At 45.1% G+C, this 12397-nt stretch overlaps 1 protein-coding gene across 6 annotated transcripts in view; it reads right to left on the bottom strand.

The window, feature by feature from the left end:
- The window catches only part of AFF1 (ALF transcription elongation factor 1), a 173352-nt gene that overhangs the window by 6246 nt on the left and 154709 nt on the right, over positions 1-12397 (bottom strand). For all 6 annotated transcript variants that reach the window (XM_074346891.1, XM_074346903.1, XM_074346892.1 and 3 more), the window contains 8 exons: positions 8371-8474; positions 7492-7744; positions 6517-6608; positions 6274-6334; positions 3497-3633; positions 2826-2897; positions 2239-2379; positions 166-389 (listed from right to left, as the gene is read on the bottom strand). In XM_074346891.1, the coding sequence (XP_074202992.1) occupies positions 166-389; positions 2239-2379; positions 2826-2897; positions 3497-3633; positions 6274-6334; positions 6517-6608; positions 7492-7744; positions 8371-8474 (1084 nt within the window). The remainder of the gene's footprint in view (positions 1-165; positions 390-2238; positions 2380-2825; positions 2898-3496; positions 3634-6273; positions 6335-6516; positions 6609-7491; positions 7745-8370; positions 8475-12397) is intronic.

Raw genomic sequence — 12397 nt, 5'->3', positions numbered from 1 at the left:
CAAGAAAGGACTGCGACTAGGTTATCAGATGGAATGGAGAAAGCGTCAGAAGGGGAACAGGTACGCAGTTCTTTTCTTTGAAAAACTGAACATAAAATACGTACAGTGTTATTATGCCCCTCCCAATCCCCACGCCCCAGTAATAACCACCACAGAACCCTCTACCTTTATTCTTCTGCGTGAGGACCTCAGCCTGTTCCCAAAGGTCAAAGGCAGTAAGGACGTGGGAAGTGATGGTGACGTAGGAGGAGGTCATGTTCTGGATGGAGACGGGGGTACTGATGGCGGGAGGCAGCCCACTGCTCCCCGCGCTGCCAGCGCTGGGCTGGGAGCCTCCGCAGCCAGCTGGAGAAGGCATTGGAGAGAGGGGGGATGGCGTGCCTGTGCTTCTGGAAGCAGAAGAAAAGAACCAGTTCATCACCTAAACTCCCACATTACAGAATTCCTGTCTCTGGGACCCGCGCGGCTCAAGTCACAAAGTTTTAGTGTGTTCTTGCCAAAATGACAATCACTTCTAAAACCACTTACTTCTACAAGGACAAAGAGGCACACTTCCCCTTCAGTATTCTGGAAATTTACTTCATAAAACACAGTGGGACGGGGTCCTCTGAACGGAAAAAGTAACTGGGTAGAGGTGAGGCGTCCTTCACCGGGCGTAGAATCAGGTGGACAAGTCTGTATTCCAAGTGTATTTCCCACGCCCTTTACATATGCTTTCCATCGGCCTAGAATCCCTCTCTCTTCATCCCCGATCCAAATTCTCCTAGTAAGACAATACTTCCCGGGAAGATGGTCCTAGTCTCCTATGTATTCATTCTTTCATCCGCTCAGTACACGTTACTGAGTGCCTCCTCTGCACCCGACACTCTTCCACACACTGGGGCTACATCCTAGCTTCCTTTCTGCCACCACCTGAACCTATCTCTCTGCATTTATCACAGCCCGTGATGCTTTTCTGTCTATTCCTTTTCCTGCCTCACAAGCACCTGGAAGGCAGGGATCATTCCTTATTAATCTCTGCATTTCCAGCACTTAGCACAGCAGGTGCTAACAGGGGGCTCCTGATAAACACTGGGCAAGCCCGCCCTCCGCATCAGTGGCTCAGTATGTCCTCTGCTCTCCTCCTGACTGTACAAGTGAACAAGTGCCTTGATGCAGATCAAACAAACGCAGGCAAAGTCACTCCGACATCTCAGAGCTGACAGAGAATGGGAAGGTGGGTGTGCAGCAGTGGCCCACGAGGTAGTTACATCTGCCCTGGGCTGCACGGGTCCTAAGTGTCCCCAGCAGGACGTACATGTTCAAAGACTAGAAGCAGAAGCTCCCCAAAGGCGCTGTTTACTGCTGCGCCTCTGCACCGAAAACAAGGAAGGTGCTCAGTACACACAGGCTGGACGACTGGTGAAGGAGTTACCAAAAACCACGTGACTGACAACCTATTAACGCAGAACAGCATCTCAGAGGTGGGAGTCATGAAAATTCTCAGAGGTAAAGAAGCTACCTCTCAATCAGGACTTTCTGTTTTTAAGAGAGGTCATATGGGAATCTCTTCTTTGTAATGTGCTGGAAATGGGGTCATTCTTTAGGTGATAGTCTTAAAATAGCAAAACCTATCAGAACCAGGAGCTTTTTAAGGAGCACGACCAAATTAAAAGAATGTGTACACACACACACACACACAATTAGGCAAGTACTAAAAAGAAAATTCTATCTTCATCTTAAAAACACCCACAGAAGGACTCTGGTTTTTCAATATCTTATGGAATATGTGAGCAATTTCAGTTCACAAAGTGGGGGAAAGAACTGAGCCAGACCTAACTGTTCTCATTCTAACGTCGCTGCTACAGACCCTGGAGAAGGTGGAAGGCATGTGGTTCGGGACAGTGCTTGTTTACTGAAATACCCAGACAATCTGTTGTGGAGAAGAAGGACTGTGGCTCTGGTCCTGCTGGCTCTGTCTGTTCTGTGCTGTTAGGCACTTCCACATATCCTCCCCCTCAGAGCTCTAAAGTTTGAACTCTGTGTTCTTTGCAAGTACCATTTTATGTTGCCCAACCAGCAAACACCTTGATTTACAACTATTCCTCAAAAAGGCAGAAATATGCCAGTGATTTAAGCTGAAGGAGCAAATCAGCACATAGATATATATATATAATTTTTTGAAAAGTTTAAGTCACAGCAAAAGGTAAAAAAGAAAGACATCATTTCGGAAGTTATTTAAATCAGACTGACAATTACCTTGCAACACATGGCGAAGGTGCCTGAGTGACTTTGGAGGAAGTCTTGACGAAGTGTTCGTTGAGAGTGCGGGAATACTTTATTGCTGTATCTTTTTTACAACGGAACATGGCCATGTTCAAAATGGACTGGCAACGCATGCTATGAACATAAAACAGGGTGAAGTAAAGTATGACCTCGCAGACACGAGCATCTGTACTACAGAAAGGCAGGCTTGACTCCTTCCACCCCAGCGAGCACACTGGGCTTTTCACCATCAACACGAGCAAGAGAATCTCAAGACTCTCACTGCACCGTTCACATTATCATCAGAGTAAATATTGGTGAAAAAACACAAATATATACAAATATAATTGAAGTCACAAGCCTAAAGGTCCTGAGTCGTCAGTTACATGGCAGTAGACGCCGTTTCACAATAATTATCAGTGGGATTAACCCCTTGACCATACATCCTGCCACTTTCTGGTACTGATCTGCCTTTCATGATAATTTTCACTTTAAGAAAACAGATACCAGAATCTCTTTGTAATATCGAAAGATGCAAAAGCAACTGTAGTACTATTCAGATAAAGGGGGAAAGTACACACCATAAAACAGCAAATATTTTCTCTTGTGTTGGTGTTGTGGCATCTGAGAAGGATTTTAATGACATTATGAACCTACAGGAAAATATAAAATTGTATGAGGTTAAAAAAAAAAGGCATCAAGAAAACCCCAGACACAGAGACACCTTATTATGTTTGTCTTGGTTTTGTATTGATTTTTCCTGAAGATGTGAAGGCATGACAGCAACGCAGAGGGAAAATGAGGCTTTAGAGCAACGATTCAAGCCATTCAGAAAATAAGGCGAAGACACGCCTCTTCTCTGACCTGCGCACCTGCTTGAAACCAAGCAGCAGCCTGTGCCCTTACAGAGTCCCCTGCTGACGTGCAGGTAATAAACACGGAGAGTTTCAACCGAGACGAGAGAGCACCTGATCAGAAAGCCAAACTGGAAAAACCAACCCTCTCCCTGAAGGGTTTGGCATCTCACTGTGCACTTGGCAAAACAAGGCAGCCAGACCCAGTTACTCTGTTCCAGCACTTCGTCTAGAATACATTTAACTTTACGATAAAAAAAAAAAAAATTTCCTGGATCAGTAACTTTTTAAAGGCTCCCCTTTGTTAAGCTGTCTTCCTACTAAAGTTCAAAAGGATTAAAGCAATAAAGGTGAGGACAGAAGCACTTAAGAGGAAGGCAAAATGACTGGGCACTTACTTAATGAGGTCCACGGTTTCGGAGTAGATGGAGTAAGCTGACCTGGACGCTGGGCCCTCCAACTCCATGGCGATCCCACACTCAATGAAGGACAAGGCGGCTTCCAGGTACTTAAACGCCTTCCCAACCTTGTCTGTCTGTGGGCGAAGAACACGGTCATTGTTAAGCCTAAAACAGACTTCTAGTTTCTCACACACATTCTTTACAGTAACTCCCCTCCACCGTCTGACTTTAATTGTGGCTAGAGAGAAGTATGAGAGCAAACAAACACAAAATGGTAACCGAAGCCCGTCAGCTCTGACCTGCTGAAAATTTCCTCGTGTTACTAATGTGCAGTTACTCATTATGTAATTTTCCTGAGAAACAGATTATTCTACACATCCAGAATAATGCAGACAGTTTCTTTGTATGGGCTGAAGTTTATCTTACAATAAGGAGAAAATATTATGGTTTAAGCATCTTAGATGTCATATTGAACAACAATTTTTTTATGTATTTGAGAACCCAGCAGATCATCTCCTTGGGAAGTCTGGGTTCAGGGCACAAGGCTATCCCCTGGGCTAACAGGGGAAAAAGTTCAGAGTCCCTTAATGCAAAAGTAGAAATTTGAATGAAATCAGATATTGGTGGTTACCAAAACCTGAATACACAGTTTGTTACTTAACGCTCTCCTCACTTGGTGGCATTCAGCTCACCCAGCACCCCCCCACTTGGCCCGTGCACCACACGCTGTAAGAGCAACTGATCAACACGGCATTCGCAAGGCTGAGGTTTCTGCTGACACCTCTCATCTGATACGTTCAAAAAGAAAGAATGAAAACAGGAAAGGTGCAAGTGGAGTATAAGGAGATGGTGGCATATTAGCAAAGAAAGACGGCTTAGGGCTGCTAGTTTTAATTTTTAAACATAACTTGATTTAAAAATATGTCTTCTAGAGAAACCAGGCTCAGAAAATTAGTGACAGAATAAAAATCAAATCAGCATGCCCAATTAATCAACAGTACAGGGCCTTAGTGGTTTGCTTCGCTGGTGGGAATTTAACTCTTCAGACTTACTCATTCAATACCATCTCCTTTCATGGACTGTCTAAAATTCATATTGGCATTAGGGTAGAAATAAAACAAACCATAGTACAGCAATTGGCCAGTGTCTACTTTCTTAAGTATTCTGTAAGGTTAATAAGTTACTATGTATCTCCTGAGACAGGGTTAAGGTCACAGAGTTCTAATTTCCTTACTCAACAGTAGGTAAAATAAGAACAGAAGAAATACATCCTCTACGTTCAGTTATGCGCTTAACTATTTGCAGTGCAAGATGGACAACTTTGGGACGTTGTACAGCTAAAGGAGAACGTGACAAAGAGGCTGGCCATTCAGGTTTCTGTCCAAACTGGCGTATTTTGAGAGTGGAATGAGCTAGTATTACTTATTAGAATGGGAAGCAGCAGGTACAGGAAGGGAGAAGAAGATGCACATGTGTACAGATTAAAAGCAAAGCCAGAATGAAGTTCCCTGCAGTATTAATTTTGTTTGAATAATGAGGAAACCTAGTGCTGAAAGTGTCCAGTGTCAAGGTAAGTATTAGGTCACTGGCTGACCAAGACAAGTTTTAGTTTACTGAATATTTGCACTTTTTCAAAACTCAAAAATTCGTGTAGTTCTAGCAACAGCCGTGGAAAGTGAAAGGAAGAGGCTGGGAAGACACCACTGTGGGGTTGGTTGCAGGAGGCTTAATGTGACTCAGGTCATCCAGGCAGAAGGTCACTTTAGACATAGTGTCTAATTTGTCTCTGTCCCCCTCACAGCATCCAGCATGATAGGGACTCAATCAACATTTTATCTGATGAATGGGGACCTGATGAAAGTGTCTCGGCCCAGCCCTCCCTAGCATGAGAACAGATGTGAGTCTACAGAGTCGGGATGAAGGACACTGGGCAGGGAGTCTGACGGCCACTGTGGACGGATCTGACTCAATCCCTGTGGACCTCCAGACCCTGTGGTTAGCTGTGCACATGGCAGGATCAAGGCAGCCTCTACCGTTCTCCTGTGGCACAAACTTCAACATATCTGCAGGGGTTTAGGTCTGGGGAATACACTAAGTAAATAAAAGCCCCAGTGTCTTAGATGTTTAAATATGACAAAGGGCAAAGCTTATCTAATTATACTGCAGCAGGGAAGTAAAAGCATTATTTAATTATGTATGCAATTAACATAAACTACCACCTTCCAGAAAGTCCAACAGCCACCAGTTAAAGAGAGTTCACTTCTTTAAAGTATGTTTACCAACAGTGCAATCATTACCTTCACCTTAAAGTTTTATCTGATGGCACTGGTCTACTGACTAACTTCACTGTTAGGCTCTCAAGGGCTTTAAGATAACTTTGGAATGCAAACAGGCTACCTCACTTTTTGAAATGTTTCAGGATAAACACAAACTGACAAGCTTTCAGTAAGCGAAGAGTTGTTTTTCACATCCAAGGAATTGATTCAGGGAGACAAGGAAGCCCTCATGTATATTAAATAAAACACTAACCAGGCAGGTCAACTTTCAATCATCTAGACATAAAACTTGTGACTAGCAGTTTGTACATCTGCCCATGATCAGCCTGAATCAACAAAGTAAAAGTAATTTCATTCTCCAGGAACCCCTTGACCCTCAACTCATTAGATGCCACAGCTCCTGTGGGGCCCGTGGCCAGTGCCCAGCCCCGCAGTCCCCCCTCCCACCCCGCACCAGGCTTGGCAATATGGAATCCCCAAGAATAAGTCAAGACTGACCATTAATTCTGCTTTGTCCTTCAACCTCTTGGCCTCCTTCATGTGAAAATCTGCCTGTTGTCTGAAAGAGAAGAGAAGATCAGGGGTGAGTCAAAGGAACTTAAAATGACTGGACTTGGGCAAGACGACTTAAGAAGACTAGAGGGTGAACAGGATGGGAGGAGAGGGAGGGCAGAGAGGAGGGAGGGCGGGGGGAAGGGAGTGGGAGGAGAGAGAAGCAGCAGCATCCATCCAAAGCCTTACTTGTCAGGCTTCATGTGAGGCTTCCCTGGTTTGGAGTTACCATTTGGCAAAGAAGGCACTGGAAAACGATTTGCAGTATCTCCAGAAGATCCCTTAAGAAATCATTATACAGATCACACTCTAACATTTAAGATCACTGACCTAAATGTACCATCCCTCTAAATTAGCCCAAAATACTAGTTCAAAAAAGAGGAAATCAAACACTGCACACTTCAGCGTGGCCAAGAGCTTTCTCAGCTAGATTCAACTGAAACTGTAGTTTTTGATCGTATTTGGGACACAAAAAAAGCTGTAAGACGGGCATGTCCTAGAGAACAGATTATCAACAAAGCCAAATCTAGTATTTTCTCTTAGGTAACACACGCGCTCGCGCACACACGCACACACACACTCATCTACCCCAGTTTAACAAGAAGAGAAGAATTTGCATTTGAGAAAGTGGATAAATTTTTTCCCATTATAACCAATAATGAAAGTATTTGAAATCAAACATCCAAACCAAGAACTAACCAGGGTAAACGATTTTTTTTTAACTGCAAAATACCTGATGAAAAATTAACACAAAAATCTATTCTGATTTTTCACCCCAAACCACTTTGAGAATAAACTGACATCTAAATTTTCATGTAATATTAACTATCTTTTACTCTCCCTACAAAAAAGTAGATTTTTTAAAAAATTATTTTTTTATTTTTTATGGCAGGGGAGGCAATTAGGTTTTTACTTAGTTATTTTAATGCAGGTACTGGGGGTTGAACCCAGGAACTTGTGCATGCAAGGCATGCACTCTACCACTGAGCTGTACCCTCTCCCTCAAAAAATAGATCTTAAAACAAAAATAACTCCTCACTACTTTGTTAAAAGTGATGGACAGCTCTGAAATATACCACCACTAGCAACTTCTCTTATCTGGGCGTTTGGAGTAAAGCTACACCTCTATGTTCCGGCCCACACAGCACCGCCTCCCCGCCTTACTCTGTGCTCTGCAGAGCTTCCAGAGCCCTTCCCCTCTGCTTTTCTGTGCTTGGAAACAGAAGTGTCTTTGTGGTTGCCCTTGGTACTACTGGCACTTTTGGGAGCGTCCTGCCCACAGGAGTCTGCTTCCTGCCGTGGCCTCTTTGGGGCAGACTTGGCTGGCTTCTGGGAAGACGAGGATGAGGACGAGGACGACACGAGTGAAGGGGGAAGCATTTCCTTCTTTGAGGGCTCAGAGGAGGGCCTTGGAGTTCTGGAATGAAACACCATACAAAACTAGGTTAAAGCAGAGCATGAACTGGCTGATTTAGGTGTTGAGCGGTAAGGACAAAATGGCTGTTGACATAAAAGATTAAGATATCACAGAGCATGAAATCCATTTTTGTAGAAAGGTCCAACTTCAGAGTCCTTTTTTGATGCCTTTGGAAAATCTAGTTGTAACTATGAGTAATGAATGAAGTCGTGTAATTTGTCCCTAAGCCTGCAGAGTCTGCCAGCAGTCTTACCCTGACCTACCCGACCTGGTCTGCAATAGTTGCTGCCCAACCTGTACCTTTCTCTGACAGGCAGGCAGGCCTGGGTGCCACCTGCTCTCTGACCCTGCACATCTGGCTCTCTCTCAAGTCTGTTGGCCCCTACATGGTGACACCACTCACTTGTTTTTGCCAAGTCTTTTGTGCTTTTGATAAATCTAAGTTTGCTGCCAAATCAACTGTCAATTCCTCTAAGGTCCTCATGGAGGAAAGTAACACAAAACAAAATGAGCCCGAAGGGGTTTATTATTTTCTCATTCTACTGTGGAAGAAAAATATTTTCGCCATGTCAAGATCCAGGAAGATTTGAGCAGCTTTCTAGACTATTCCTAATCTCTATACTCACTTTGATTTAGAAGAATCTTTGTGGGAGGATGAAGACGATGACTGTGATTTGACGTCCTTCTCCAGTTTGACTTTCTTGCTATCGTGGTCTCTTTCTGCTTCACCCTATCAGTGTAGTATAACAGAGTAAACTGTTACAAACATAACTGTGCAGACAAAAGAGAAAAATATACAGCAAAGACAGTTAGACTTTTGGAAACATTTAGGTAAGTACCTACTGTGTGTGTCTGTGTATGTGTGTGTATTTGGGGGGGGTCAGACCATCCAGATTTGACATGACTTATATTGAGAAGATTTCTGCATGAAGAAGGACTGTCCTTCATACCCAGGATGCAAACAGCTAAGTTTTCCCACGACAACACATATACCAAATTTACAGACTCCCTCCTGGTCTGGGCTCATGTATTAGCACCGTGGGAAGGAGGAGCCACCAGCTCTCCAGCAAGGACAGTGAAGTGATGGGTGAGAGTCCTTCAATCAACTCAGGTGCATTTGGAACTAAACTCCTGGGGCAGGGAGGAGAGGGGGCAGGGTACAGCTCAGTTGTAGAGCAGAAGTTCTGGGTTCAATCCCCAGTACCTCCATTTAAAAAAAATTTTTTAATAAAGGTCAATCTTTTAAAAACACACACACACACATATATATATATATATAAAAACAAACAAGTTTATACTGTTATGGTGCAGAGAACTATATTCAATGTCTTATAGTAACCTATACTAAAAAAAACTATGAAAAAGAATATATGTATGTATATGTATGACTGAAATATTATATTGTATACCACGAATTGAGGCAACGTTGTAAAGTGACTATACTTCAATAAAAAAGAATACAAAAAAAAAAAACTAAATTCCTCTGACTGTTGGGGAGTTGGGGGAGGGAGAGAGAGAGAGAAATCTGGGACACCGCCAGCCAATCTAGGACAATCCCCCCCAAACCTGAAACCCTCTCTTAGAGCCTTAAAGGGAAAAACATGCAAGTGATGAGATTGTGGGGGGCCCCATTTTCACCAGTCTCTCCTTCTTTCTCCAAATTTCTCCAAGAAAAATGAATAAATTAAGACGAGTAGGCTCAAGCTCTCCCCAGGCGCTAATAAGCAGCCTGGCCCCACTCAATAGGAGGGGAAACAGCACAGACACGCCCTTCCTTCCCCCCAGCATCCTGCAAACAAGTGTGCCCAGTGTGTGCCTCCACCCAGCCTCCTGTGGAAACCATTTCTCTCTCGTTTCAAAATGGACCAGTCAAACTGACTTATAAGGATACCTGCTTTTACTCTCTCAGTGCGCACACAGGTGAGAACATTTAGGGAAAATATGGGTAGAGAAATTCAATCCAAGGGAAGGCTTATACCCACTAGAGGCCATTTCTGCACTGCCCTGCATGCTCCATCCCAGAGCCGGGCACCTGGGGAGCACCTGAACGTGGCTAGTCCAGGGACAAGTGACATCAGAGACTTTGTGCAAAAAAGGAGAATGTAATCATTAAACTGTCTAAATTATTTCTCTTGGGTTTTTTTCCCCCTTTTAATATTTTTTATATGGCTACTAGAAAATTTTGAATTACAAATGTGGCTCACATTGTATTTCTATTGGACAGCGCAGTTTTACACCCTTTTCTAGAGGTCATCTGCAAAATGGACCTTGAACTTCCAATGAGCCTATGCAAAGAAACAATTCTTAAATGTACAGGCTGTTCAGAAATATAACCATTCATTACAGAGAACTGAGGTAAAAGGACCTTGAGGGACCTACGGAGGAGATAGCGCGGAATGTGACAGCACACCCACAGGCACAGCGGGAGCACGACAGGAGGCCGCACGGAGCCGAGTCTCGAGTGGCAGAGTGGCAGCGGGCGCGGCCCAGCAGCAGAGCCCCAGGGCGCAGGCCAGGAGGGGACTGCTGGGGCTTTGCCCGGCGCGTAACTTTCAACGATTCATAATAGTAATGCTCGACCCGCACTCAAGAGGTTGGCAGAGAAAACAGAATACACTGGAAATGACTGGGTTCAAATAGAACTCTACTACCAGGGATACCCTCCTCGTCACTACAGCCAGGGTGCCCGAGAGGCTCTGCCACCATGGAATTCTCTGGAGCTTTAGATTAAAGGACACACGGCTGGCCCAGCAAACACTGCAAGAGGATGGGCAATTTATCTCTGGGAAAAGTCACAGAATTTGCTAAAATATCCAGACAGGTATAACTTGTACATGAAACTGCAACATAAACTTTCTTAAAAGGAGGGCATTTTCCAGCTGTTAATGACTTGTAGGACTAAGTCCCCAAGACAAAGCTAAGCATTTATGTTCAATGCAGAAGGTTACTTCCTAAACACAACACCAAACTCCAGAGGTGGAAGGAGAGTTAATTTTTGTTTGTGTATCTTCATGCTGCTTCGGACATGCTAGTTATGACTGGAAACCACAGTGGCGGACCTTACTAACCGCGCATGAAAGTAAGGCTCCCAGTGAGTCAAACCTCCCCGACTGGTTTTACCTCCGGCTTGTGCTGCTCGGTGACTCAAAAGAACAGCCCAAAACCAAGAATCCCCACACATGAGCTTCCATGCTAGCTTTAACCACTCTGTTACTGGAAAAACATGCTTTCTATTGACATGCTGATAATAGTCTGTAAGCTGGCAGAAAGTAAGCCATTGAATCAATTAGGCAAAAATCCCCTTTTGTGGCCTGGGCCCGCCTGCCAGAGTTCACGCCCATGGGCCAAGGTTAGTATTCCAGCACACTCTGCCCTTGGAACCCTCTGGACTCCTGTGGGAACAGTCCCCGAGGAACCCCCAGAGCAGCACTCCGGGGGCGTCTGCCAGCTGGCATGGAAGCAGGCCTGCACTACAACCCTGAGAGGATGGATTTCGGAAAGGGCCGTTAGAGGGAGTCACCCGATTCTGGGTGCAGGAAAACGCAGACGTGAATTCCAAGACTGGAAAACATGAGGCAAGGAGTTCTTAACATTTTTCTGGGTCAGAAGCCATTTGAAAGTGAGACGAGAGTGATGTGCTCTCTTCAAGAGGAGAAAGGAGTCTCCGTTGCCCAGTGGCTTATGCACAGATCAACTCCCATTTCAGGGAACCCCATCTAAGGTCTGGGTCTCAGAAATTCCCTTTTCCGGGACAATGTCTCAAAGGTGCCTCCATCTCCAACAGGAGGCGGCTGCTGACCACCTGCTCCTGACTGACTTGTTTGCTTTTCTTAACCTGTTGGGTCAGGCAGCCATGGGTTATCTGCCAAATGCCGCTCCACCTACGAGTGGAGCAAAAGGGCAAGAATGAAGACCATAAAAGGAAGAGCTGGGACAGTCCAGGCCAAGCAGGTTTCTGCAGGGAAAGCCTCCACGGCAGCCTGCTGCCTGCCCAGCCTCTGGCTCACCAACAAGGTCCTGTAGGTAACACAGGGAATGAAAGCAGCTTTTGAGAACTGACACTCATCTGAGGACACAGTTCTTAATAGGTGGAAAGACAGTCTACTCAGAGCCTGCCATGACAAGGAGAGATGAGGGGCATCTGGCAGGGAAACTGAAGGTGGGGGGCGGGGGCACATCAGGATCTCAGGAGGGGGGACAGTGGAGTGATTGAGCCAGAGATGTACAGTGATCTTGAACTATGACCTCGGGCCTTGCTCCAAGAATTCCCCCCACCTCCACTCCTGCCAACAGACACTTGTGCATCCCCCCACCCCCCAACAAAAGGTGTGAAAGAGGGAAGATCACCAGACAGAGAGGAGTCAGCATACCGAGCTCCAGACCCTCTTTCGCCAAGTGATGTGGGAGTCTTTCTGGATCTCAGGTATGGAAGGCAGCAGCTGAACAAGAAATGCGTGAGGTTTCAGTACTGCAATTCTAAACTCCACTGTCCACCCCCACAGGGAAGCAGACTAGCTTGACAGCATGGGGAGCACAGCAAATGTGGAGAAGCAGCCTTCTGGGAACTTCAGGTACTTTTCCAGGATTTGCCTCTGCAGGTTCAGTAAGACGACACAGAGGGCACCAAGTCCAAGCTGGCACCAAACGGGGGTA

This window comes from Camelus bactrianus, chromosome 2, assembly GCF_048773025.1.
Source record: "Camelus bactrianus isolate YW-2024 breed Bactrian camel chromosome 2, ASM4877302v1, whole genome shotgun sequence".
In the NCBI taxonomy this organism is placed as follows: domain Eukaryota; kingdom Metazoa; phylum Chordata; class Mammalia; order Artiodactyla; family Camelidae; genus Camelus; species Camelus bactrianus.
Note: the sequence above shows the minus strand (reverse complement) of the source record. Positions and strands in the feature narration are given on the sequence as shown.